The sequence below is a fragment of the Neoarius graeffei genome, chromosome 7 (genome assembly GCF_027579695.1).
Source record: "Neoarius graeffei isolate fNeoGra1 chromosome 7, fNeoGra1.pri, whole genome shotgun sequence".
Classification (NCBI taxonomy): domain Eukaryota; kingdom Metazoa; phylum Chordata; class Actinopteri; order Siluriformes; family Ariidae; genus Neoarius; species Neoarius graeffei.
Genome location: NC_083575.1, coordinates 1,414,756 through 1,442,303, shown reverse-complemented (window position 1 = coordinate 1,442,303; position 27,548 = coordinate 1,414,756). Strand labels below are relative to the sequence as shown.

The window sequence follows — 27,548 nt, the reverse complement described above, 5'->3', positions numbered from 1 at the left end:
CACACACACACACACCCCATTATGAATGATGTTTTTATATTTCATTTTCACCTGTTGCCAGGTGCGTTTGGCTGCTGTTGCCTCTGAAATGTTCACAGGACCGACACCAACTTAGTCAAAGGGGCTGAACAGTCAGTCATCCTAATTCATGTGACTCTGTGCACAGATCAGCTTAAGTAGCGACTCCATGAATTTACCATACCAAATTTTATTCAGGATTTTTCGGACATTAAACAAGCTATATATGACTGGGGCCACGTCGAAGGACCATTTTCTGTGACTTGTGATTGATCATGAAGCTTCTCTCATCCTATCCTTCTGTTCTGGAACATGTAGAAGGGAGAATGTACTTGCGCATTTACCCGATCGGCAGTTCGGTGCCAACATGCTTGCCGCTCCTTATTGGCAGCCGCTGTGTTAGATTTTGCTCTTAATGTTGTTTTGAACTCCTCGTAGCTTTGCATTATGACAGCGCATTCTTCCTCCGTGAAGTGCGGCGACCGTGCCATTGTGAACAGTGGGGATTTGCGCTGATAACCTCCCCTTTAACGTGAACGCGCATTAACCCTGATTAGGTTAAACCAGGTTCAACAAATCAACTTCATAACTGGCGTCGTAGTTCCGTTTAACCCCAAACAAGATAAGCAGGTTTTGTCAACCCCGGTTTAGCGGGGGAACCCTGGGTTACTGCTGGGTAGGTTAACCTCCGTTCGCAGTCCCGGGCCCTGCTCTTCCCGTCGCGCTCTGCAGAATGAAAATAAAACATTAGTTTGACGCGGTTGCTGTGCTTTTAAGGCCACGCCCACCACGCCCAGTCACGCGCAGGCGCGTCACTTTTCCAGGAAGTCACGCCCTCTCTCTCAGCAGCAGATCTGTAGCTGGTGCTCCGGGTCTCGCCGCTGCGGTTTGTTGCTCCACATGACGGAGAGCTCTGTGTAAAGATGGCGCTCAGGCTTCCCCGCGGGCTGCGTGTCCAACCGCACCGAGCAGCGCACTCGCCAGGGCGCAGGGAGCATTCTGAGCAGGGCGCTGTACACTATCGAGTGCACTTCGGCAGGGCTGAGGGAGAGACTTTGGGACGGAAACGGGTTATTCTAGTCTGTAGCTCACTTCCGGTTTGTTGTGCGTGAGCTGTGAGTGTATTTTCACTTGTCAGTGTGTGTGAGTGTGTGTGATCCACTCCGGACTGTGTGTGAGTGTGTGTGATCCACTCCGGACTGTGTGTGTGTAGATTAAGTTGAGGTACAGCGGCTTTATCTGTGTAAACACCGGGGTTCAGGATTTCTCTTACTGCTGTCAGATAAACACACTGAGGGAGCATGCGCACACACACTGCTGCATTCCCCTCTCTCTCTCTCTCTCTCTCTCTCTCTCTCTCTCTGTGTGAAACTTTTACGTGTATTTTTGTAACATATTAATAACATGTTTTTGTGTTCTACACAGGTCATGAGTGAGTTCTCGGTGAGTTTTGTGGTCATACACTTCTCTCTCTCTCTCTCTCTCTCTCTCACACACACACACAGTTTCTCTATTGTGTCATGTGACAAATCAAAGGTGTGTGTGTGTATGATTGATTTATTCTTTCCCCCACTGTAGTTATCTGATGCGTTCGGGGATGATGCCCCCAGTCAAGCACCAAAAACAGCACATGACAAGCCGTCAGCCCCGACAGGACCTGCTGCCCCCTCATGGCCCAGTGCACCTTCTGCTGGCCCAGCTGCCCCTGCATGGCCCGGAGCGACCCCAGCTGCCCCTGCATGGCCCGGAGCGACCCCAGCTGCCCCTGCTGGCCCAGCTGCCCCTGCGTGGCCCGGAGCAACCCCAGCTGCCCCTGCGTGGCCCGGAGCAACCCCAGCTGCCCCCACTGGCCCAGCTGCCCCTGCATGGCCCGGTGCACCCCCTGCTGTTCCTGGTGCCCCTGCTGCTCCTTCTTGGCCTGGGGCTTCCCCATCTGGCCCTGCGTGGCCCGGAGCTGCCCCAGGTGGTCCAAACTTACCCCCCTCTGGAGGTCCTGCCGCTCCTCCCCCTGCCCCAGGAGCTCCAGGCCAGTTTCCCAGCATGCCATCTGCCCCAGGCGGATACCCTACTGGCCCCGGGATGCCAGGACAGTTTCCCCCTGCACCAGGGCAGTTTCCTGGAATGTACCCCTCTCCTCCTGGGGCTCCACAGGCTCCCTACCCCAACATGCCCTACCAAGGGAACATGTATGGCCCTGGAGGCCCTGCCCCTTTTCCTCCTGCCACAGGGTTTTCTGGAGGAGCATTCCCACCTGTGCCCCCTGGCTCATGGGGACTGCCCACAGGCCCACCCGCAGGACCGCCCACAGGACCCTATGGAGGCCCCACTGCTCCTGGAGGAATGCTGGTGAGTAATGATCTCTGGTGGGTTCTAGTGGTTTCTGGTGCATGCAGCCTTCCGTCTTCCAGAGTCTGCTGGACATAGACTCAGTTCTGCTGCTTTCTGGCGGGTTCTTGCAGATTTTTGTGTATTTGGGATTATGTGTGATGGTATCTGATGGACTCTTGTGCTTCTTGGTGGAGTTGAGCTCCTGTGTGGTGGTTTCTGGGTTATTTCGAGCTTCTGTCTTTGGTGGCTTTTAGTTTCAGATGGTGGATCTGGGTGGACTTGGACTTTTTTATGATGTGTTCTGGTGGGTTTGGGGTTATTTGTGGTGGGTATAATGGATTTGCGCTCATATCTGGTGGATTATGGTTTGTCTCTCGTGGTCTGCAGTGGGTTCTGGTAGTTTCTGGTGTGTTCCAGTAGCTTGTGTCCCTATCAAGGGGGCTTTGTTGGGTTTTGGGTGCTGATGGTGGGACTGAAAGGACAGAAACTCCTTTATGATGAATTCTAATGTATCTGGGCTCATAGCTGTTGGGTTAGGTCCTGTGGTCTGGTGGTTTCTGGTGGGTTTTGTGGATTTGGGTCCTTAAGTGGAGAATTAAAGTAAAAGCTCTTGTTTTGTTTTTTTTCTTTTGTCTTTCAGCCGCAGCCCAGACCTCCATATTTCTGATCATCACAACAAATAGCACAGAGTATCTGCAGCCTAACACACACACACACACACACACACACCTCTGTAATGAAGTGTAACTACAGGGTGTGTGAACATGAAATATGAGTTGAATAATCTACGTGTAAATTTCCTCCATATGTCCCTGTACAATCAGAAACTTCAGGTATAATTAAAACTGCGTGTGTGTTTGGTGAGTTTCTCTCTTTACACTCCACAGCTGTGTGATTACTCTCATACTTTATTGCATCATTTAATAAAATGCGTGAGACACTCGGGCCTCGTCCCTGTCCTGTTTGTAATACCCCCTAGTCGACTTCCCCTTGGTTGAGTCCCCTTGGCCACCATTTTGAGGGCAGTTTCAGTTTATGAGTGTCGTGTGGATGCAGTATTTGAAATCCTGAATAAAATGTTATTGTAATAATTAAACCCTTCAGTGTGTGTGTGTGTGTGTGAGAGAGAGAGAGAGAGAGAGAGAGAGATCTGGACTGAAAGTACGACATCATTGGGTGTAGTTTGGAATGGAGGTGGGGCTTTGGTGTCATGTTGTCATGGTGACTGTTTTGTTGACGTCAGTCTGCTGCTTTTATTCACAGTAACAAGAGGAAAATTCTCTGAAGGACACTTTTTCCCTTTCTGGAATAAATGAGTAATATGTGTGTGTGTGTGTTGAGTGCTGTCTCTGAGAAACTGGTTGTTTTGCCCAAAATAAAGCATTAAAATAATTCAGTCAGCTTGTTTCGTTTAGTTATTAAAATGTTTTGGGGGTTTTCCGGATCTGTCTGTGTTCTTTGATTAGCTTGTTGAATTTAAACATTTTAAATGATATTTAATGTTATTTAAACATTTACACAACTATCACACAATCATTGCACAACAAATAAATAACTGAATGACAAATAAAGGTCATCTGAGTCGAATAATGCATTGTTATAAATCACATTAAAAACCTACAAATGTCAAAGAAACATCTCTCTACCTTCACCCTGACTAAAAATACCAGATTTATGAATATACATAAGTATGTAAATGTGGGACCACCCCTGTGTAGAGGATTGTTCAGTCATGTTTCCTGCAGTGATGTGTGTAAAGTCCGTGTGCAGCTCCGTATCCTGATGCTCCAATCACCGTGCTTCACTGTTCCTGGAATCGTACACACAACCCTTCTGTCCCCAAACTTCCGGAGCTGAGTTATTGCCAGAGTTCTGTTTTTGTCTAATATTTTGTTCTAAGAGAGTCTGATGTGTCTGATCTGTGCTTGTTTTCAGCAGAGTTGTTCAGCGTGACGTGTGAGTGGAGATGATGTGGAGCAGTTCATTTCTGGTTGTTCTCTGTGTAACTGTTGCTCCTGCTGCTTTCAGGTCGTCCTGCAACTCATTTCGAGTGACTGCTGGTTTCTCTCTGACCTCCTCCAGGGATTATTACTTGTAGTTGCATGAACTTTCCACCTGAATTTTATGGAACCAGTTTTACTGACAGGGATGTTTTTAAAGCTGTACGGCCTTTCAATTTCATAAAATTAGTGAAATTTAGTTCCGTCTGAAATGTGGTGATTGTGATATCTGTTTATTTCTGTAATATCTCACAAAATATCAGGCCATTCTGTGGCTGGGAAGTTATTTAATTTGAGGGGATTAAAGCAAATAATGTGCATGAAATCGCTCGCTTGGCGCAGTCAAGCAGACAGAGGAAGTCCGTGTGCACATGCGCAGGTTTATCTTCTTCTTTTGGGTTTTACAGCAGCTGGCATCCACAGTGTTGCATTACTGCCATCTACAGGTTTCCCTTTGAGCGTGCACTGACAGTTCCATCATTCTGTCGCTAAACGAACAGCTGATCACACCGAGGTGCTCGCTGAGCGCCAATATTTATTAGTTTGGTCCTGCGTGTCCTTTCCTTCGTATAGAACATAACATCTTTTCTTCTCGCTTTCCGTTACTGTAGTCGCTCTTTCACGTTTCATTCACACACTCACGTCCTCCATTTTTCTCTCCTGTTTCAAATTTGTATCCCACAATGCCTTGCGTGAACGGGGAAAGCCCACCATGTGATGCATAACGTAGTATCTTGTATTGGGTCATGGGGAAGCAGGAAAAAATAGAGGAGAGTTTAGAGCCATGTGGCCTTAAATTCATTAATTATTCTGTTAAAAAAAACTAATAAAATTGGAAGTCTGTAATACAAATTCAGTAGCTTTTGGTCACTGAACAAAAATAATTGTGTGTCTGGAAAATTTTTTTATGACCTACACTTGAAAAATCTGAAAGGCAGTACAGCTTTAAGGTCTTTGCTATGGATCTGTGTGAACAGTAGTGGGCGACAGTGTACATATTACACTGTTATTTCATCCTTCAGGAGGTGGCCAAGTAAGTGTAAATTGTGTGTGTGTGTGTGTGTGTGTTCGTTCCAGTCGGTACCATATGATCTGCAGCTCCATGCTGGAATTATGCCACGCCTTCTGATCACAATAGTGGGAGAACCTGTACCTGGAGGAGAGAGGTAACACACACACACACACACACACTTCACTATAGAGGGTTGCCGCGTGACGTCACCGTACCGTGTGATTTTGTTAGGGCGCCGTATTGGAAGACCAAGTACATACATACATACAATACAAAACAAACTACGAGCGAGAGTGAAGTGATTATTACAGCTTGTGAAGTGACACAGTGAGTGAAGTGACATGATGGCTGATAATTCTGGTTATGTGAGTACATTCCCAGCTGCAGAAAGGGCACGGTATGTGGAGAAACTGGCTGTGATAGATGGGTTTGACCCATATGATAAGACTCGGGGCAAGGGAGAATGGAAACATAAGGAGGACCGGACACCAATTCTGCCATCTGTTTGCTACCCAGACATTGTAAACTATTGCAATCTGTATTCATGCTGTTATGGATTTATTTCATAATTTATTTTTAATTTGCTACTTATCTGTTTTTATTTATATATATATTTGAATTATTTGGACATGGGGGAAAAACTATATTTAAAATCCAAAGAGGGACGGAGGGAGGAAAATTTAAAACAAAAGAAAGAAATGAAATATATAACATAAATGTGATAAAATTAAGGATGTTTTTATTCAGTAAACATTTAAAAAAATGTTCTACAACACTCTAGCCTAGTGACTTACCAGTAACAAAATGGTCTGAACATATTCTGTACTGCTGTAGATTTGAAGTATTCAGACCTGCTCTGCATAAAGCAGCTAAATCCTCTCTCTGTCTCCTGGCAGAAAGCTCCTTGGTTTGCTCCCCTTGTGTCTCAATCACAGCTGGTATTCTGTAGAAAGACTTCTTTTCACCTTTCCCATCAGCTTTGTTAGAACCCTAACACGGCACAAAAGTTTACCATTGTGGGTTTTTGATGAATCAAGTGCCTCGTGGGTTCACATACCGCACGCTGCCGTTATTTCCCCCTAATCACGAGTTTGTTGGTCTTCCAATATGGCGCAGGGTTTGTTTACTTCCGGTTTCGGGTGACGTCAGTGCAAAGGGTCTATATCAGCCATGTCTGGGCTTAAACGCCACAGTGCATTGTGGGAGTTTATAAGTGTGCTGGATTTTTCTGTCTTCTGCCTCATGTACAGGCTGTAGCCATTCTACAATTGCGCACTGTGCAGACACATGTTCCTATTAAAATGGCCGGTGAGTGTATACAATTCGGTTCACCATTCGAAATAAATAGACTAGACTGAAGAAATCGCTTTCAGGCATATTTATGCTTATTACCGAGGGAAAGTGCATTCCTATTTTAAAATATACTCCAGGGCGTCCCCTTGCCTTCTGCAGCCAGTGCTCCCATGTGTGATGTAGATGCGATGCGCTTCACATTAAGCTACGGTCACACAACAGCTCGCGATGCTCTGTGATGGGTTATCAATGAAAATGAGGCGTTTTGGTGGCGATATACACGTGAGCTAAAAGTTGTGGTCACACAGTAGATGAACAATTTTCTGTCGCACCTTTGCACGTTTGAGTCTGGCTCAGCTCAAGCGGCTTTGCGCGCTTATGAAGCGCATTTTGTGCCCGCTTTACGTGCGCTTGGGACCCAGTTGTGATTTCTGGGTTTCAGTCATGTGACTTTTCTTAGTGGTTTTATCGGAATTGAAATAGCTGGTGGTCTAAACGGCTGCCGTAGTGCAAACAACTAGCAATAACTTAACAGAGTACCGTACGCTCGTAATCTAGAAGCCGCTGCTGACTTTACATATATTCAGAAGATTGCTGTGTGCAATGGAATCGACGCCTACAGTCTGGGAAAGAAGGATTTATCATATAATCTAGAAACCTACTCTTCAGTCGAGTTCCCCGACATCTCAAACTATCTGGTGTTGCAGACGTCCTTCTACACCGCAAAACAGATGAACGCGTGGAAGAGTATGGAGGCTTACAACTGTTTTGTGTGTGGCTGGGTAAAGGACCTCGGGATCAAGTCGCTGCCCAATGAATCCTGTATTGTTTTTACCCATGTGGTTTTTAAAAAAAAATTTTAAGCTTTTTGTTCGCATCTTTACAACAAAGCACTGCAAGTTGAAGTGTAAACAAACAACAGTTGGCTTGATTCTCGCTTGTGTTGGCTCTTATCTCTCAGCTAACTCATTCACAAAGATCATCAGAAACCCCTTTAAAGACCTGGATCTGAGTTAAACAAGACGGAGAAGTGATCACGGCGCATTGGAACTGTACGGCTGGGGAAGAATTTTGTCGCGACCTTCATGCATATGGACTTTGTGAGGAGTGAACAAAGAAACAGCTGGGGACTTTAACGCTTCGTGACTAAAAAAAAGTACCGTAAAATAACGACACACAGCAAGAAAAGTACTTGGAAAACATTAAGGACAGAGCTGAGAGGGAAATACAAACCTTTCACCAAACGATCACTGCAAACTCCAGCACGCTTCGACTCGACTCCCTTCAATTTCAGTCAGAGGGTCAAAACCCACCTTTCTCCACATCTTTTTGTGAAATCCTGTGTTCATTCACCCTTTATTAGCTCACGGGGAACCCTGAAGAAACTTTCATCAGTTTCACGGTTTGGGGGTGGTGTAGTGGTTAGCGCTGTCGCCTCACAGCAAGAAGGTCCGGGTTCGAGCCCCGTGGCCGGCGAGGGCCTTTCTGTGTGGAGTTTGCATGTTCTCCCTGTGTCCGCGTGGGTTTCCTCCGGGTGCTCCGGTTTCCCCCACAGTCCAAAGACATGCAGGTTAGGTTAACTGGTGACTCTAAATTGAGCGTAGGTGTGAATGTGAGTGTGAATGGTTGTCTGTGTCTATGTGTCAGCCCTGTGATGACCTGGCGACTTGTCCAGGGTGAACCCCGCCTTTCACCCGTAGTCAGCTGGGATAGGATCCAGCTCGCCTGCGACCCTGTAGAAGGATAAAGCGGCTACAGATAATGAGATGAGATGAGTTTCACGGTTTGATCGATTCGAACAACCTAAAACAACGCAAGCGTAAGGCACTTTCCATGCGAGCAATGCACCACCTCCGTACAAACGCTTTGTCAGCTGAGCTTTGGTAGACCACCAGCTAAAGTTTTGAATAACTAATGAGGCGGATGTGACGTCATGTGAAAGCCAGCAATAGGAAACACCTGATACTGATTTGAGTGCAATCAGCACGTGCAGATACAGACGCTGTTTTCACAGAGGCTTTGTGAAGTATTATCATTATCACTGTCATGTTTGTTTTGAGTCATGTTTACAGCCCCGATTCCAAAAAAGTTGGGACAAAGTACAAATTGTAAATAAAAACGGAATGCAATGATGTGGAAGTTTCAAAATTCCATATTTTATTCAGAATAGAACATAGATGACATATCAAATGTTTAAACTGAGAAAATGTATCATTTAAAGAGAAAAATTAGGTGATTTTAAATTTCGTGACAACAACACATCTCAAAAAAGTTGGGACAAGGCCATGTTTCCCACTGTGAGCCATCCCCTTTTCTCTTTACAACAGTCTGTAAACGTCTGGGGACTGAGGAGACAAGTTGCTCAAGTTTAGGGATAGGAATGTTAACCCATTCTTGTCTAATGGAGGATTCTAGTTGCTCAACTGTCTTAGGTCTTTTTTGTCGTATCTTCCGTTTTATGATACGCCAAATGTTTTCTATGGGTGAAAGATCTGGACTGCAGGCTGGCCAGTTCAGTACCCGGACCCTTCTTCTACGCAGCCATGATGCTGTAATTGATGCAGTATGTGGTTTGGCATTGTCATGTTGGAAAATGCAAGGTCTTCCCTGAAAGAGACGTCGTCTGGATGGGAGCATATGTTGCTCTAGAACCTGAATATACCTTTCAGCATTGATGGTGTCTTTCCAGATGTGTAAGCTGCCCATGCCACACGCACTAATGCAACCCCATACCATCAGAGATGCAGGCTTCTGAACTGAGCGCTGATAACAACTCGGGTCGTCCTTCTCCTCTTTAGACCGAATGACACGGCGTCCCTGATTTCCATAAAGAACTTCAAATTTTGATTCGTCTGACCACAGAACAGTTTTCCACTTTGCCACAGTCCATTTTAAATGAGCCTTGGCCCAGAGAAGACGTCTGCGCTTCTGGATCATGTTTAGATACGGCTTCTTCTTTGAACTATAGAGTTTTAGCTGGCAACGGCGGATGGCACGGTGAATTGTGTTCACAGATAATGTTCTCTGGAAATATTCCTGAGCCCATTTTGTGATTTCCAATACAGAAGCATGCCTGTATGTGATGCAGTGCCGTCTAAGGGCCCGAAGATCACGGGCACCCAGTATGGTTTTCCGGCCTTGACCCTTACGCACAGAGATTCTTCCAGATTCTCTGAATCTTTTGATGATATTATGCACTGTAGATGATGATATGTTCAAACTCTTTGCAATTTTACACTGTCGAACTCCTTTCTGATATTGCTCCACTATTTGTCGGCGCAGAATTAGGGGGATTGGTGATCCTCTTCCCATCTTTACTTCTGAGAGCCGCTGCCACTCCAAGATGCTCTTTTTATACCCAGTCATGTTAATGACCTATTGCCAATTGACCTAATGAGTTGCAATTTGGTCCTCCAGCTGTTCCTTTTTTGTACCTTTAACTTTTCCAGCCTCTTATTGCCCCTGTCTTAACTTTTTTGAGATGTGTTGCTGTCATGAAATTTCAAATGAGCCAATATTTGGCATGAAATTTCAAAATGTCTCACTTTCGACATTTGATATGTTGTCTATGTTCTATTGTGAATACAATATCAGTTTTTGAGATTTGTAAATTATTGCATTCCGTTTTTATTTACAATTTGTACTTTGTCCCAACTTTTTTGGAATCGGGGTTGTATAATGCTGCTTAAATACTCTGCTTTCTGTTTTGCTTTTGTTTTAAAAAAAAATCTTAGAAGACACTCTGGACACTACAGTAATGCTTTTATGTTTAAGGACTTTGGTTGCATTGATAACTTTAGGACTGCAGTTGTCATGAACAGTTTTACACTCAAGTCTCCATCAGTGAACAGTTTACAACTTCAACAAAACAGACTTCCTGTTAAACTATAATGAGTTTCCTGGTTCCACAGTTGTACTTTGTGACTCTATAGGACGCAGTTATAGAAGTGAGTTATTTATAATCACGCTATCTGTTATCACCCAGATGAGGATGGGTTCCCTTTAGAGTCTGGTTCCTCTTGAAGTTCCTTCCTTGTGTTGTCTCACCACCATCACCTCAGGGTTTAACATTGGGGTAGATTAGGAATAAAATTAGCTCATGTTTAAAGTCTTTAATTCTCTGTAAAGCTGCTTTGTGACCGCGCCTGTTGTTAAAATTGCAATAAAAATAAATGACTTAAATATCACGCCTGCTAATAAACGCTCTTCCTGCACTTAGATCCGTCTCTCGACGTCTATCTTGTAGTGTCCCCAGATCTTTAACCCAGACACATATAAAAAGTTGTTCTCCTCCAGGCTCTTCCAGGTTTCCATCTGTGTGTCCGTGTAGAACGATGCACCAGGGAGTCTGAGATGTCGGGGAACTCAACAGATGGATCATTTTCCAACTTCTCATCTCATCTCATTATCTCTAGCCGCTTTATCCTGTTCTACAGGGTCGCAGGTGAGCTGGATCCTATCCCAGCTGACTACGGGCGAAAGGCGGGGTACACCCTGGACAAGTCGCCAGGTCATCACAGGGCTGACACATAGACACAGACAACCATTCACACTCACATTCACACCTACGCTCAATTTAGAGTCACCAGTTAACCTAACCTGCATGTCTTTGGACTGTGGGGGAAACCGGAGCACCCGGAGGAAACCCACACGGACACGGGGAGAACATGCAAACTCCACACAGAAAGGCCCTTGCCGGCCACAGGGCTCGAACCCGGACCTTCTTGCTGTGAGGCGATAGTGATAACCACTACACCACCGTGCTGCCCATTTTCCAACTTATAGGAAAAATAATTCTTTAATAGCGTGTAAGGATCTAATCCCATTGAGTGGTTTCTATATCACTTCTTGGTTTTAATAACTTGCTTGTTTGCTGAACACAAACATGGCAGTAAGTTCTTGTGTTAATGGACCAGACGCCACTTTTGGATCATTAATCCCTTTTGGCTGAGAATGACCTGCATGCAGGGTTTGGCTTCTGGCGCATCCATACAGTTTTAAATACAACACCTACAATTACAAACAGATTGTTTTACTGCATTTATTTAATTCCTGGGCTCCCATCTGTAACAGGGAGTGATGTCGCATCCCATTAATACACTTTACAATAGGTTATTAGATTCTAATAGAATAGATGAGTCAAAATAATTGGGGATCTTTTTAATGGGCCTCGACTCAGTACCAGTCTGAATAGGTGGGGTTTAAAGCAGAAGAGGTTGAGAACCGCTGATATAAAGTACAAACACTCTGTATATTTTATTTCTGTGATTTTTTTTTTTTTTTTAAATTGTTCATTTTTGGATTACACTTCATTTTTGTGGCTACTGCATCATAGAGTGTGTATATATATATATATATATATATATATATATATATATATATATATATATATATATATATATGCTGTATTTACTGTATGGACATGGGATCAGAAACCTATTTCATTTATAAGCAGGAGCCACATGGACCCATAGGGGACTTATTTTTTTCCACTATGTAGTGAACCAGAGTAGCGATGATTGTGTGATTAGTGTCCCACATTAACACTCTCTGTCCCCCCCCAGGTTTCAAGTGGACTTCATGAAGGGTGAAGATATAGTGTTCCACTTTAACCCTCGGTTCTCTGAGCAGACCATCGTCAGGAACTCCAGTCTGTCCGGGTACTGGGGTCCAGAGGAGAGAGAGGGAGGATTTCCCTTCACCCAGGGGCAACAGTTTGAGGTACAGAACACACCGTGTGTGTGTGCGCGCGCTCATGTTCACTCACATCAAGGGAGTAACTTTGATTTTGACATTGGTGGGGACACAAAAGTGATCCAAGGCAGAGCTTCCAAAAGGTGGCAGTAAAGGACCATGGATTTGTTGTATCTAGCCTAGCCTAGTAGTAGAAAGAGGTCTCTGTAAAACAGTGAACGCAGCAGACTCAGCGGCTGTCACGCTGTTGATTCTGAAATGCAAGTTGCACATCTGCATGGCCATGCAGTAGCCTACATCTGACTACTTACATTCTGTAAAACCATTAGGTCTATAAATGTAACATTCATCGAGGATATTATCTAACACCAAGTTACATTGCTCCAGCATTCCTTTTCTCTGCAGCTATGCAGTAGCCTAGCTCTGATGCGTCCTGTCATGTTGCTAAACCTGCCTAAGGAGCCGCAGCAATACTTTTATGAAGGCTTTCCATACATCAAAAGGATTTTGTTGAGTTTTTAAAGCTCGATGGAAACCCTGCACTTACATTCTTGACTTTGAAGAAGAATGAACGAATGTCTCGTTTCTTGGGAGGGGGGCCGTCATCCATGATGCTCAAGTCAGCATGCGAGTCGTAGGGCAAGCATGCATGGACATCGAAGTCCAGCTCAATTTGTAGGCTGACGGAGAGTGGGGGGTGCGTGGGGTAGGTCAGGTGTGTACGTGTGAGATACGGGGGGTTGATGGGCGGGTAGTCACGGCTGCTGTGGGAAGTGTGCTGCTTTTACAGCAGATGGAGTGACAGCTGGGATAGCCAACCATGTAAGTTAGCGAGAAACAGGTAGCTAATCAGAGAATGATATCTACGTTAGAGGGGGGATTATTAGCAGTGTCATACATTTAACCCTTTGTGTGCCATATAATCATTGCTCAGGTTAGGACATCGGTTTTATTGATCGTGATTACACAGTAGCGGCTGAATATTGGTAGGGACACGTCCCTAGCGTCCCTACCCAAAATTACGCCCTAGACTCACGTTTTATCAGTGAGATTTACCGAGAAAAGGAGGGGTAGAACAAAGGAGAAAAAGGAAATAACAATGTTTGAAAAATAATTGATAGTTCAAAGAAAGATCGAAATGTGGGGAGAAATAAATGAAAGAATACAGTGTGATGAAATTTTAGGAAGATTCCATAACAATTAAGCCAGAGCTCCGCCCCCTGCACCGAGCTTGGTTTAACGTGTGTGTGTGTGTGTGTGTGTGTAGCTGAAGATCCTGGTGGAGGAGGATGTGTATAAAGTGGCTGTAGATGGAGTTCATGTTCTGGAATACGAGCACCGAGCAGGAGGAATGGAGCAGGTCACACTGCTGAGGGTGTGCGGAGACGTGACCTTATACAGCGTTGCCCCATCCATCATCTAACACACACACACACACACACACACACACACTCTCTCTCTCTCTAAACGTGAGTGAGAGTTCTGACTCTCTAAAAGACTTTAACTTTGCTGCATCATGACATTTATATCAGGAAGTGAAATGATCTGCTCATAGAACGAGAACATTTATGGCGTGAAATGATTAAAATGTCTTTAAGTTGAAGAATCATCTAGCGGTTTACTGTAATCTTAGAAGAGGAGGTGACGATCCGTCTGACTGTCACTGAGGTCATTTTTACTTGATGAAACGTGACGTGTGACAGTGCAGTGTCTCCCTCTGTCTCTCTCCCCAGTCTGTCTCTCCCCCCTCCCCTCTGTCTCTCTCTCTGTCTGTCCCCCCCCTCTCTGTGTCTCTCTCTGTTGTCTGTCTCCCCCCCCCCCCCCCCCATGTCCCCCCCCTTTAAATCCTGTGTTTAGATTCAGCTCTAAAATAAAATTTGGGAAACTTGCAGGTAAAACACTGAACTTTCACACGCTTCAATTTAAACCCCTCATGGTCAGATTCTAATGCTACAAAACACCACAAATTATAAAACACTACTCCCCTGTGCATGTGTGTGTGTGTGTGTGTTTCCAGTTGAGAGATTACTGCAGCAGTGTAAACAGATGTTCGACGCTGCAGTTCAGTGTTTTAATCCTCTGAAGCTGTGAGAAGTTTCATGAACATGTTGTTCTTCTCACATCATTACAGTGAATCCATTTCCTGCGTTTAATCGCCGCTTTATTTCTGTTTCATCGTTTCAGACTCCGTGAACAGCCAACAGATTTACAATCAGAACAGATTTATATTTATAAATAATCATCATTTCACTGCTGCAGTATTAATGATAAGATCACAGCTGGATCATGATGTGAGTTTTGAACATTTTATTTCTATATAAATATGCTGGAAGAGAGACGCCTCTGAGCCACACCAGTGTGAACACATCCCACTAACTCCACACTTCAGGTCACATTAATGAGTTAATATTCTGTTAATGAATTGTTCTGACTGAGTGCTGAGTCACTGAGTGCAGCGTTACCTGACAATTAGCTTCATTAATATACTTCTATCTTCACGCATCACTGACACAACGCACATATTAATTACACAAAGGGCAGCAGAAGTTCATTCACAGATCATCAACTGAATTAAAGATAAATAGTTGTAGGTGTTTTTAAATACAGTAACTGGTTATTAAAGGGGGAATAAACTTATCAACTATGAGTTATTTATAAACCTGTCACTGAACCCTGTCTCAGTAAATTAGTAGTTACTCAGTAATAATTAATGATTAAAGGAATCGTTAACTCATATTAAATACAAAGAACAAATGATTAACAGAATAATAATTAATATGTACCAAAAATATGTTCGTGTGTATTCTGTGCCTGAGGTTGTTTTTCCCCTAATTGTAGTCATTAATTTTAGTTTGTGCCACTTGAATGAAGTGATGTTTTTTCTTTTTGTTTGCCAGAGCCACTGCAGTGCTGAGAGTCTGAAATAAAATCTTTAACACTGTTTTAGAAAAGAGTGCACTTTATTATTAAACGTGTTGTACTTCATACTCCACTTACACTATATGGCCAAAAGTATGTGCACCGCTGACCATCACACTCATTTGTCCTTATTGAACATCTCATTCCAGATTTATTCTCCTTTCCTGTGATAATCATCTCCACCCTTTTTTTTTTGGGGGGGGGGGGTTCCACTAGATTTTGGGGCATGGCTGTGGGGATTAGTGTCCATTCAGCTACAAGAGCACTTGTGAGATCAGACCCTGATGTTGAGGCTCCAGTTCATCCCAAAGGTGTTGAGTTCAGTCGGGGCTCTGTGCAGGACTCTCGAGTTCTTCACACACCACGTGTTCATGGAGCTCTGTGCTGTGTGCCCAGGAGCATGGTCCTGCTGGGACTGGGACAGGTTTGGGCCTCTGAGTTCCTCCAGTGAAGGGAAACTGTAAAGCTAAAGCATACAGAGACATTCTGCACATCACAGTGTGCGCTTCCTGTTGCTTTGTGGAACAGCTTGGAGAAGATGGTCAGGAGTGTACATTGTTAGGTAAAGAGTATAAATTTAAGCGTGAAAGGTTTTTTTTCCCCAAAACATTCAAAATACAAACAAATAGAGCACCATACAGATCCAAAAACATCAAAGTAGTAAAACACACACGGCAATAAAGTAAAAAATATGAACAAGAAAGGGGCTAGACTGAGACAACTTTGGATTGAAGGTGTCGAATTTTGTAATAAAAAGTGCGATAACAAATTTTTAAGACGTTCCTTACAAAATAATTGCTTTCCTAATTCTGTCAAAAGAGATTACATATTAAAAGATTTTGAAACAGTAGAAATTAAAAAGATTAGAACTAAATATCTCTCCTTTCTAATTCCCTTCAAAGCGAAAGAAATACAGTTCAAAATTTTGAATAGAATTTACCCAACCAAAGAATTTCTTAAGAAGAAATTTAAATTTGAAACTGGTAAATGTGCGTTTTGTGAAACAGAGGAGGAGGATTTGGAACATCTTTTCTTTCTATGTGATTTAATACAAAGATTTTGGATTGATTTTCAGGCTTGGCTACAGTCTAGGGGGATTCAGTTTGCCCCTTTATCCATTAAGGAAATTAAATTTGGAGTGTTTTTAAATAATAACAAAATTGAATATGGTGTTAATAATTTACTACTTTTAGGTAAACACTTTATTCACAAATGTCGTTTTTTTTTAAACTAAACTTTATGTTACACACTGGAAGAATGACCTCAAGCTTTTTGCCAACTCTTTAAAGTTAGTTGAAAATAAGGATGTTGGTTATTTTATATCCTTTTTGGATGACTTTGATTTACTCGATTAACATTTAAGCGTGAAAGTTGTACCGGGGCAAACAGCGAGAGTCACTTCCGGGGTCTGCGTGACGTCACCGTGTTGTACCGCTCCCGGCCTGCAGGTGTCAGTAGAGAGCGCTGCGGCTGAGCTCTTTGACCTCCTCTCGCTGTCTGTAGGCGCTGTGTCGTGTTCCTCAGGGCGCACTTTCACCTTCCGCTCAGTAAACCTGGGAGTTTGAGCAGAGTGCGTTTAGCTGGGAGAGGAGCGGCTCTATGATGAACGGCTCAGCGCGCAGCTCCCACCCCGCGCTGGAGATCCAGCTGAGGAGAGGACCCGCGGGTGAGCGCGCACACACACACACACACACGGCTTTATGCGCTGTGCTTTTCTTTCCATGTGCGGCTGTGAGCAGGAAATCAGTGACGGTCATTAGCATGCATGCTAACTGCTGAACACCACCTTCTGAATATTTCTTCTTTCCTTCAGGAGGAGTTCCTGAAACACCACCAGGGTTCACTTTATCAGAGTGATCAGCGAGTCAGGCTAACAGGCTAATGCTAACTGAGTTTATTCGAGAACAAAAAAAATCTAAATCGTTAAACTGGTGTGTGTGTGTGTGTGTTTTAATGCTTTTAGAGTTCAGTTCTGGGGGTCAGTGGGGGTGAGTATCAGTACACTACTGACCTGCTGGTTATAACTAACACACACACCTACACTTACACACACACTTACACACACCTGTTTGTACTGAAATATTGTTGTCTGACTCAGCAGAAAGTCAACAAAGACAGGAAAGTGAAAGTAACTGTGTGTGTGTGTGTGTGATTTACTCTCACGTTATTTCTTTACTAATTAGTGTATATTTTTGTATTATTCAATGCATTAATACTTTTTATATTAATATCAGAATTTAATTCTGTTTTTGTTTCTAAATATTGTTTAGAAACAAATAAATATTGTACCTGGTCGTTAGCATGCATGCTAACTGTTTAACACCACCTTCTGGAATATTTCTTCTTTTCTGAAACACAGTCAGGGTAAACATTCTCAATATTGTTTTTAAGGAATATTTTTGTTATGTTTTAAGTAAAGCTTTATTCAATTGGGATTTTATGTATTAATTATATCCAAGTTTTATTTAGAAATTTTTTCAATTTTATTTAAAACTATTAACGAGGTAGTGATGGTTTACTGTTATCTAATAAGTATTTTATTCACCAATTATGTCATTAATTTTGACTCCATTCATTTAATCAGTAATTTTGTGATTTTTATTATTTTTGTTTTAGATTTTAATTATATCACGTGTGTGTGTTTTATGAGGGGGAGAGAGACCGGTATTGTGTAAACTCTGCATGGTCTCACGCTCGCTCTGCTGGGGTGTTCAGATCAAACACTGTTAAATTTTCTGTGGCTGCTCTGTCAGTGAGGCTGTCGAGGTTCCTGGACGCTCTGTGACGCAGCGGAAACGGGCAGCTCGGAGTTCATTCACACAGCTTCATCATGTAAACTCAATTTAAAGGAGACACAAAGCAAACGTCCTCTGGTATCTTTGCGCCGACTGACCAGAAGTTGGGATTAAGTTCAGCTCATGAAATGTTTGAAATGTGAAAGTAAAAAATGATTGATGAAGGAAAATAGTGAAGAGTTATAACAGCCTGTGAGAAAATAAACTAATGGTATGAACTAATTCTAGTTGTGTGTGTGATGTTGATGTGAAGTCAGATTTCAACATGACGCGTGTAGAACGTGTTGACTCACCCTGGTCTTTCAGGAATATTTAACGGTACTTTCTGTGGAGCTGATGTTAAAGTAGCTGAGGTTCAGGTTCTGGTTGAAGTTCAGCGTTTGATTCCTGTAACTGGTCACATGGGTGGAGTTTTGAGCCACTGAATTGTGTTCCTGATTTAAAAACAAGTGTTCTAGAGTGAAACTGTTGCCTATAAATCATGTTCCAAACAGGGACGCATTTATAAATAATAAAGAAACGTGCCAATTATTCATTTCTCCTCCACTATTCCGGGGAACAGTTTGAATGGAACTAAAACTTATGTGACTGTGTTCTCTCGTGTTCTATAGAGCGGAGATTCTGATTGGTTTCTGCCCAACTATGTCCTAGATCGTTTACCATAAAGTTGCCTGAACTTGAGCTTTATTCTGACGCCTCACTGCCCAAGGCGTGTTGCCAACTGCAGTTCCCCTGCTCACTGCCGGGAGGTGCTGGAGCTCATCGGATATGAATGCATTCCGGTCGCTTTGACACTCTCACCACTTTTGGACTGGAAGGCTGCTGAAGAACACTGAACTCAGGGTCATGTTTAGGGAACCGGTTTGAGACGATGTTTGCTTTGTGTCCTAGTCTGTTATCATGCTGGAAGTGGACTTTAGAAGAAGATGCAACAAGAGGTGCAACAACAAAGAATACTCAAATGCACTGTGGCATTCAGGTGAAGACGGATTGGTATTAACAGGCCAAAGCATGTCAAGAAAACATTCCCTACACCATTACACCACCTCCATCACCAACCTGGACTAAACCAGCTCCAACCAGTCTGGCTGTTCTCCGCTGAGCTTCTCAACAAGGCCTTTATCTACACAACTGCATGAATGAGTAATAAAGTGAACCGTGAGTGGATAACTTACAGTACAGTGGTGTGTGTGTGTGTGTGTTGCAGGTCTGGGCTTTAACATTGTGGGCGGAGTTGATCAGCAGTATGTGATGAATGACAGTGGGATCTATGTGGCAAAGATCAAAGAGAACGGCGCAGCGGCACTTGATGGCCGACTGCAGGAGGGTGACAAGATCCTTGCGGTAACACACGCCTTTTCAAATACCCTTACTGTAACACACACTGTACTGGAACGTTACTAATGTGTGTGTGTGTGTGTGTGTGTGTAGATAAATGGGCATAAGCTGGAGAATCTGTGTCATAGTGCAGCAGTGGAGTTGTTTCGTTCAGCAGGAGAGGAGGTCACACTGCACATCCAACAGAGGGTCAGTACACACACAGCGGAGTACAGGCATGTGTGTTTTGTGTCCCCCAAACTGGATTATCTTGTTAATCACATAACTGATACAGATTATAAACCTAAATCACTGTTGCTATGGTGATTGTGAGTGAGAGAAAGAGGTTCCACTGCTGTGATATCCAGTGACAAAACAGAGTACACAAGGACATGAGTTCTCGCTCAGACATAAACACAGTGCTCTTGTTTACTCGTCAGTGAGACGGAGACGCTTCAGTCGGCGTGTGAATCTGAAATGATCCGCGCTTTTCGTCTCTGATGTGAACGGATGGACATCAGGCTTTAATTTGGCTTTTTCCTTAAGTCTCCATGACCTTCAGAGTGCTTCTTCTGAGACAGACTTTTCAAGCAGTGTAACACTCAGAGGAAAGCGCTGTCCGCCCTCTTCTACATCCATGAGTTCGCAGAATCCTAAGATTGGCTAATGACACTGTGATTGACAGGGGAGAGTGAGTATGCTCCTCCCATTGTCAGGATTCAAGCTTCTGTTTTCCACACAAGATCTCTTTCACACACTTGTTGTTGTGAGCCAATAGCAGAACAGCGTTGGTGGGATGTGGGTGGTCCTTTGTAGGTTGTCGTTAAGTCGCATGTGGAATTTCCAGTTGGCGGACCGTTTCCCTCCAAGCTGCGTTTCTCTCCTCCATTCTAAATCTCTCCATCCAGTCCTGAATATTATCCTGGAATGTTATTCTTTTCCTTCCTGTTCTTTCTTTCCTTCTCCCTTTCCAAAGAGTAAATCTGTGAAGGTGTTATTTCCTCGTGTGATGTGTCCACTGTATGCTCCTGTCAGCATCATGAGTTTCTCTCATAGTTTCCGTGGTCTATCAGTTGTGGACCAAACCCTCTCATATGAAGCTTGCTCAGTCCCTGTGGCAAAAACGCCATGTTTCAAAGGCATTCATTATTTTCACGTCATCCTTTTTCAGGGTCCGTGTTTCTGATCCGTAGCTCAGAACTGGCTCTACAGAACATCCAAGGAACCGGGTTCTCCTTTGTAGAACGATCTTGCGGTTGTAGAATAAGTCTTTTATGAACTGCATTTTGGTCACGAATGTCGTCCTTCTAATCTCCATTTCACATCGCCATCATCAGCCAGACAACGGCCGAGACGTCCACGCTCTCACGTGTTCTTTATCCTGTATGTTCACTTGTACCTTCGCCCTTAAGAAGTCGTCTTTAATGGTTAATTTGCTGACAGCTGTGATTTTTCATTTTCTTGGGTTGATTTTTAATCTGTACCCTATAATTCTTTTTATTCACCTTGTTAAAGAGTTTATTCACTGTCTGCTAATAGGGCTGTGTCATCTGCATACCTGAGATAATCGCCTCCAGTTTTCAGAATAAACCCTGCCTCCTTTCCGTTTTCATTGTCACATGCACTTACTGTCTGTCTTTTGAACGATTGTGTCGTCTAACCTGCTCTCTGTGTGCGTCCTGTCCCACAGCCTCCTCACAGCTCTAACGGTCCTCTGGGTTCGCGTCCCGATGGAGACTCATCTTCGTCCCTGCCGGCTCTGGCTCTGCTCGGTGCAGTTCTGGCTGCGGCGGCCATCACAGTCTTCGTCTTGTACAGGCGTCCTGGAGGCTTCAGGAGACACACACCCTTTTAATTGCACACTCACCATGAACTTCCTCTCGCTGAGGGGCAAAAAATAAAGCAGGGAAAAGTGCAGAGCTGCAGGAGGTGGAGTTCAGCCTCCATTCAGATTCATATTAATCAGAAAAACGCAAATAAAAATAATGCTAATCACAGTAGCCATAAACTTTAGCCACACACATGGTTAAACATAAACCTGAATCTGTCAGTAAGTCCTGTCCCCACAGAACTGAGACCACGTAGCCACAACAGAGTGATGACGTTAAAGTGTAAATATGTGGATAGTGAATCACCATGGAAATGAGAGATTTATTTCAATTCTCACTTTGGAACTTCTGCTGATCAGGTGTGAAGAAAGAGTTAGGGTGGAAGGACTCCTAGGTGTGGTTGGTTGACAACTCTGGGCTAAGGGGCGGAGCTTTGGTTTAACTTAAATCAATCACCAACTGTGACAGTTTTTGTTGATGGTAATAAATTCTGTTGCTGTAAATTTGTTTGACAAAAAATTTTATTGTGGGGCATGCAAACATTTGCACTAGATCATGATGTAAGTGAGTTGTACAGCACTTAACCAGCTCACTCTTCCTCCAACATTAGCAGCTAACATATTGTTTGCTACAGCGTGTTGGGTGAGCTGAGTTCCGGTGATGTCACACAAATATATGTGCTGATTGTGTCGCGTAAGCTCCACCCAGTTGATCAGGTTGTGACGTAAAGCTCTGAGAGTCAAAGTGGGAGCGATGGAGGAGGGTGAAAAGAATCATGTCACAAAAAAATGCAAATTCCTTCAGCAGGAATCAGTTGTTTGTGTCTGAGTAAACAGTTAGGGGTGGGGGTGGGGGGGTCAACACGGGTCGGTGTGTTCATTTCTTGAGCAGATTCCTGTTTGTCCTGAGTGTGTAAGAGAATGAATCTATGCTGCCCCCTGCAGACTGAATTGTACATATGAATATAATGATGGACTCAGTCCAATTTGTGGGTGTAAAAGTATGTGAAAAATTAAATGCCCCCTGTTCATCTGGAGAGAAAACACACGTATTGGTGAAGGTTTGATGTTGGACTGATGGTGTGAAAGTGCACTTGTAAGTTGATGTAAATAAATAATAATCACCATGGCCTTGCTGTGAGAAAACACACACACTGGGAGGTGGCTGTGTTTTTCATTTACACAAAAGGAAGGGGGTGTGAGGGGGGACTGAGGGAGGTTGGGGAGGAAGGGGAGGGACTGAGGAAGGGAGTGAAGGGGGACTGAGGAAGGGTGATTGAAGAGGGACTGAGGAAGGGTGAGGGAAGGGACTGAGGAAGGGTGAGGGGGGACTGAGGAAGGGTGAAGAGACTGAGGAAGGGTGAAGAGACTGAGGAAGGGTGAGGGGAGGGACTGAGGAAGGGTGAAGAGACTGAGGAAGGGTGATGGGAGGGACTGAGGAAAGGTGGGGGGACTGAGGAAGGGAGTGAAGAGGGACTGAGGGGAGGAAATGGGGACTGAGGGGAGTGAAGGGGGACCGAGGAAGGGTGAGGGGAGGGACCAAGGAAGGGTGAGGGGAGGGACCGAGGAAGGGTGGGGGGGGACTGAGGAAGGGTGGGGGGGACTGAGGAAGGGAGTGAAGAGGGAGTGAGGGGAGGAAATGGAGACTGAGGGGAGTGAAGGGGGACCGAGGAAGGGTGAGGGGAGGGACCGAGGAAGGGTGAGGGGAGGGACCGAGGAAGGGTGGGGGGGGACCGAGGAAGGGTGGGGGGGACTGAGGAAGGGAGTGAAGAGGGAGTGAGGGGAGGAAATGGAGACTGAGGGGAGTGAAGGGGGACCGAGGAAGGGTGAGGGGAGGGACCGAGGAAGGGTGAGGGGAGGGACCGAGGAAGGGTGAGGGGAGGGACTGAGGAAGGGTGGGGGGGGACTGAGGAAGGGTGGGGGGGGGACTGAGGAAGGGTGGGGGGGACTGAGGAAGGGTGGGGGGGACTGAGGAAGGGAGTGAGGGGAGGAAATGGAGACTGAGGGGAGTGAAGGGGGACCGAGGAAGGGTGAGGGGAGTGAAGGGGGACCGAGGAAGGGTGAGGGGGAGTGAAGGGGGACCGAGGAAGGGTGAGGGGAGTGAAGGGGGACCGAGGAAGGGTGAGGGGAGTGAAGGGGGACCGAGGAAGGGTGAGGGGAGTGAAGGGGGACCGAGGAAGGGTGAGGGGAGTGAAGGGGGACCGAGGAAGGGTGAGGGGAGTGAGGGGGGACCGAGGAAGGGTGAGGGGAGTGAGGGGGGACCGAGGAAGGGTGAGGGGAGTGAGGGGGGACCGAGGAAGGGTGAGGGGAGTGAAGGGGGACCGAGGAAGGGTGAGGGGAGTGAAGGGGGACCGAGGAAGGGTGAGGGGAGTGAAGGGGGGCCGAGGAAGGGGGGGGGAGGGGAGGGACTGAAGGGGAGGGAAGGGGGGGGAGGGAAGGGAAGGGTGGGGGGGACTGACTGAGGAAGGGTGGGGGGACTGACTGAGGAAGGGTGAGGGGGGACTGAGGAAGGGTGAGGGGAGGGACTGAGGAAGGGTGAGGGGAGGGACTGAGGAAGGGTGAGGGGGGACTGAGGAAGGGTGAGCGGGGACTGAGGAAGGGTGAGGGGAGGGGACTGAGGAAGGGTGAGGGGAGGGAATGAGGAAGGGTGGGGGGAGGGAATGAGGAAGGGTGGGGGGAGGGACTGAGGAAGGGTGAAGAGACTGAGGAAGGGTGAGGGGGGACTGAGGAAGGGAGTTAAGAGGGACTGAGAAAGGGTGGGGGGGACTGAGGAAGGGAGTGAAGAGGGACTGAGGAAGGGTGAGGGGGGACTGAGGAAGGGTGAAGAGACTGAGGAAGGGTGAGGGGAGGGACTGAGGAAGGGAGTGAAGGGGGACTGAAGAAGGGAGTGAAGGGGGACTGAGGGGAGGAAATGGGGACTGAGGAAGGGAGTGAAGAGGGACTGAGGGGAGGAAATGGGGACTGAGGGGAGTGAAGGGGGACCGAGGAAGGGTGAGGGGAGGGGAGTGAAGGGGGACCAAGGAAGGGTGAGGGGAGTGAAGGGGACCAAGGAAGGGTGAGGGGAGTGAAGGGGGACCGAGGAAGGGTGAGGGGAGTGAAGGGGGACCGAGGAAGGGTGAGGGGAGTGAAGGGGGACCGAGGAAGGGTGAGGGGAGTGAAGGGGGACCGAGGAAGGGTGAGGGGAGTGAAGGGGGACCGGAGGGGAGGGAAGGGGGACTGGAGGGGAGGGAAGGGGGACTGGAGGGGAGGGAAGGGGGACTGGAGGGGAGGGAAGGGGGGGAGGGGGGGGAGGGAGGGAAGGGTGGGGGGGACTGAGGAAGGGTGGGGGGACTGAGGAAGGGTGGGGGGAGGGACTGAGGAAGGGTGGGGGGAGGGACTGAGGAAGGGTGAGGGGGGACTGAGGAAGGGTGAGGGGGGGGACTGAGGAAGGGTGAGGGGAGGGACTGAGGAAGGGTGAGGGGAGGGACTGAGGAAGGGTGAGGGGGGACTGAGGAAGGGTGAGGGGAGGGACTGAGGAAGGGTGAGGGGAGGGACTGAGGAAGGGTGAGGGGGGACTGAGGAAGGGTGAGGGGGGACTGAGGAAGGGTGAGGGGGGACTGAGGAAGGGTGAGCAGGGACTGAGGAAGGGTGGGGGGAGGGACTGAGGAAGGGTGAGGGGGGACTGAGGAAGGGTGAGGGGGGGGACTGAGGAAGGGTGAGGGGAGGGACTGAGGAAGGGTGAGGGGGGACTGAGGAAGGGTGAGGGGAGGGACTGAGGAAGGGTGAGGGGAGGGACTGAGGAAGGGTGAGCAGGGACTGAGGAAGGGTGAGGGGAGGGAATGAGGAAGGGTGGGGGGACTGAAGAAGGGTGAGGGGAGGGACTGAGGAAGGGTGAGGGGGGACTGAGGAAGGGTGAGGGGAGGGACTGAGGAAGGGTGAGGGGGGACTGAGGAAGGGTGAGGGGAGGGACTGAGGAAGGGTGAGGGGAGGGACTGAGGAAGGGTGAGGGGGGACTGAGGAAGGGTGAGCAGGGACTGAGGAAGGGTGAGGGGAGGGAATGAGGAAGGGTGGGGGGAGGGACTGAGGAAGGGTGAAGAGACTGAGGAAGGGTGAGGGAGGACTGAGGAAGGGAGTTAAGAGGGACTGAGAAAGGGTGGGGGGGACTGAGGAAGGGAGTGAAGAGGGACTGAGGAAGGGTGAGGGGGGACTGAGGAAGGGTGAAGAGACTGAGGAAGGGTGAGGGGAGGGACTGAGGAAGGGAGTGAAGGGGGACTGAGGAAGGGAGTGAAGGGGGACTGAAGAAGGGAGTGAAGGGGGACTGAGGGGAGGAAATGGGGACTGAGGAAGGGAGTGAAGAGGGACTGAGGGGAGGAAATGGGGACTGAGGGGAGTGAAGGGGGACCGAGGAAGGGTGAGGGGAGGGGAGTGAAGGGGGACTAAGGAAGGGTGAGGGGAGTGAAGGGGACCAAGGAAGGGTGAGGGGAGTGAAGGGGGACCGAGGAAGGGTGAGGGGAGTGAAGGGGGACCGAGGAAGGGTGAGGGGAGTGAAGGGGGACCGAGGAAGGGTGAGGGGAGTGAAGGGGGACCGAGGAAGGGTGAGGGGAGTGAAGGGGGACCGAGGAAGGGTGAGGGGAGTGAAGGGGGACCGAGGAAGGGTGAGGGGAGTGAAGGGAAGGGGGACCGAGGAAGGGGGAGGGGAGGGAAGGGGGACTGGGGGAGGGCAGGGAAGGGGTGAGGAAGGGGAGGGAAGGGGGAGGGGAGGAAAGGGAGTGAAGAGGGACTGAGAAAGGGTGGGGGGGACTGAGGAAGGGAGTGAAGAGGGACTGAGGAAGGGTGAGGGGGGACTGAGGAAGGGTGAGGTGGGACTGAGGAAGGGTGAAGAGACTGAGGAAGGGTGGGGGGACTGAGGAAGGGTGGGGGGACTGAGGAAGGGAGTGAAGAGGGACTGAGGAAGGGTGAGGGGGGACTGAGGAAGGGTGAAGAGACTGAGGAAGGGTGAGGGGAGGGACTGAGGAAGGGTGGGGGGACTGAGGAAGGGAGTGAAGAGGGACTGAGGGGAGGAAATGGGGACTGAGGGGAGTGAAGGGGGACCGAGGAAGGGTGAGGGGAGTGAAGGGGGACCGAGGAAGGGTGAGGGGAGTGAAGGGGGACCGAGGAAGGGTGAGGGGAGTGAAGGGGGACCGAGGAAGGGTGAGGGGAGTGAAGGGGGACCGAGGAAGGGGGACTGGGGGGAGGGGAGAGGAAGGGGGACTGGGGGGAGGGGAGAGGAAGGGGGACTGGGGGGAGGGGAGAGGAAGGGGGACTGGGGGGAGGGGAGGGAAAGGGGGGTGGGAGGAAAGGGGGTGAGGAAGGGGAGGGAAGGGGGTGAGGAAGGGGAGGGAAGGGGGTGAGGAAGGGGAGGGGAGGGGGGGTGAGGAAGGGGAGGGGAGGGGGACTGAGGAAGGGGAGGGGAGGGGGACTGAGGAAGGGAAGGGGAGGGGAGGGGAGGGGAGGGGGACTGAGGAAGGGAAGGGGAGGGGAGGGGAGGGGGACTGGGGAAGGGGAGGGGAGGGGGACTGAGGAAGGGAAGGGGAGGGGAGGGGGACTGAGGAAGGGGAGGGGAGGGGAGGGGGACTGAGGAAGGGGAGGGGAGGGGAGGGGGACTGAGGGAGGGGAGGGGGACTGGGGGAGGGGAGGGGGACTGAGGAAGGGGAGGGGAGGGGGACTGAGGGAGGGGAGGGGAGGGGAGGGGGACTGAGGGAGGGGAGGGGAGGGAAAGGGGACTGATGGTGATGATACACGGGGCAACTTTTTGGGCAATGTTGCCGAGCAAAGTTGCTGGCAACGGGCAACTAGGTGAGACACGGCAACTTTTCAGGGCAACAACAGTTAGCAACGGCAGTTTACAGTTAGCTAAAAAAAAATTGATGTCTTAATTTTTGCTGTGACCATTTAATCGAGCTGTCTGTTGTTTTTTAGAGCTTTGGTGAGGTAAATTCCTCCATATAGAATATTAAAATAACAACTTACTGGCGTAAAAACAGATGAGGAGTCTCTCCATCTCTTCACTCCACTGACACTGAGCGGCCGCCATATTTGTTTGAAATTTCTGATCCGAACCTCACCGGAGGTCACATGACTCGATACTCGCGTTCTGATTGGCTTATCTCAAAAAGTTGCCAGAGATTATCAAAACCATTCTGGTGATGATACACGGGGCAACTTTTTGGGCAATGTTGCCGAGCAATGTTGCTGGGCAATTGCGTTTTGACTCTTTTCTATTGAGATTGGGCAACATTGCTTCTTTCTGAATGGTTTTGATAATCTCTGGCAACTTTTTGAGATAAGCCAATCAGAACGCGAGTATCGAGTCATGTGACCTCCGG

General features: G+C 47.3%; 3 protein-coding genes across 4 annotated transcripts in view; all 3 read left to right on the top strand.

Moving 5' to 3' along the window:
* Window positions 1–27,548, top strand: part of srsf5a (serine and arginine rich splicing factor 5a) — a 57,856-nt gene that overhangs the window by 6,783 nt on the left and 23,525 nt on the right. The gene's annotated exons all lie outside the window — the stretch shown is intronic.
* lgals3a (lectin, galactoside binding soluble 3a) lies at window positions 1,031–15,296 on the top strand. 2 transcript variants are annotated; one of them, XM_060925066.1, is made up of 6 exons: window positions 1,031–1,133; window positions 1,444–1,461; window positions 1,597–2,364; window positions 5,424–5,512; window positions 12,216–12,372; window positions 13,613–15,296. In XM_060925066.1, the coding sequence occupies exons 2-6, from the start codon at window positions 1,447–1,449 to the stop codon at window positions 13,766–13,768; spliced, it is 1,185 nt and encodes a 394-aa protein (XP_060781049.1). In that variant the 5' UTR covers window positions 1,031–1,133; window positions 1,444–1,446; the 3' UTR covers window positions 13,769–15,296. The 2 variants fall into 2 exon arrangements, with proteins under 2 accessions (XP_060781049.1, XP_060781048.1); XM_060925065.1 differs by lacking the exon at window positions 1,031–1,133 and adding an exon at window positions 1,140–1,242.
* On the top strand, window positions 16,758–22,354 carry synj2bp (synaptojanin 2 binding protein). The gene is made up of 4 exons (XM_060925076.1): window positions 16,758–16,930; window positions 19,267–19,403; window positions 19,491–19,586; window positions 21,067–22,354. The coding sequence occupies exons 1-4, from the start codon at window positions 16,864–16,866 to the stop codon at window positions 21,229–21,231; spliced, it is 465 nt and encodes a 154-aa protein (XP_060781059.1). The 5' UTR covers window positions 16,758–16,863; the 3' UTR covers window positions 21,232–22,354.

Bases quoted from the DNA above. Each gene is read 5' to 3' on its own strand.
- lgals3a (XM_060925066.1), top strand. The intron at 2,365-5,423 runs GTGAGTAATGAT...TGTTCGTTCCAG, and splicing joins CTGCTCCTGGAGGAATGCTG to TCGGTACCATATGATCTGCA. The intron at 5,513-12,215 runs GTAACACACACA...GTCCCCCCCCAG, and splicing joins CCTGTACCTGGAGGAGAGAG to GTTTCAAGTGGACTTCATGA.
- synj2bp (XM_060925076.1), top strand. From the start codon at position 16,864: ATGATGAACGGCTCAGCGCGCAGCTCCCACCCCGCGCTGGAGATCCAG. The intron at 16,931-19,266 runs GTGAGCGCGCAC...TGTGTGTTGCAG, and splicing joins GCTGAGGAGAGGACCCGCGG to GTCTGGGCTTTAACATTGTG. The intron at 19,587-21,066 runs GTCAGTACACAC...CCTGTCCCACAG, and splicing joins CACTGCACATCCAACAGAGG to CCTCCTCACAGCTCTAACGG.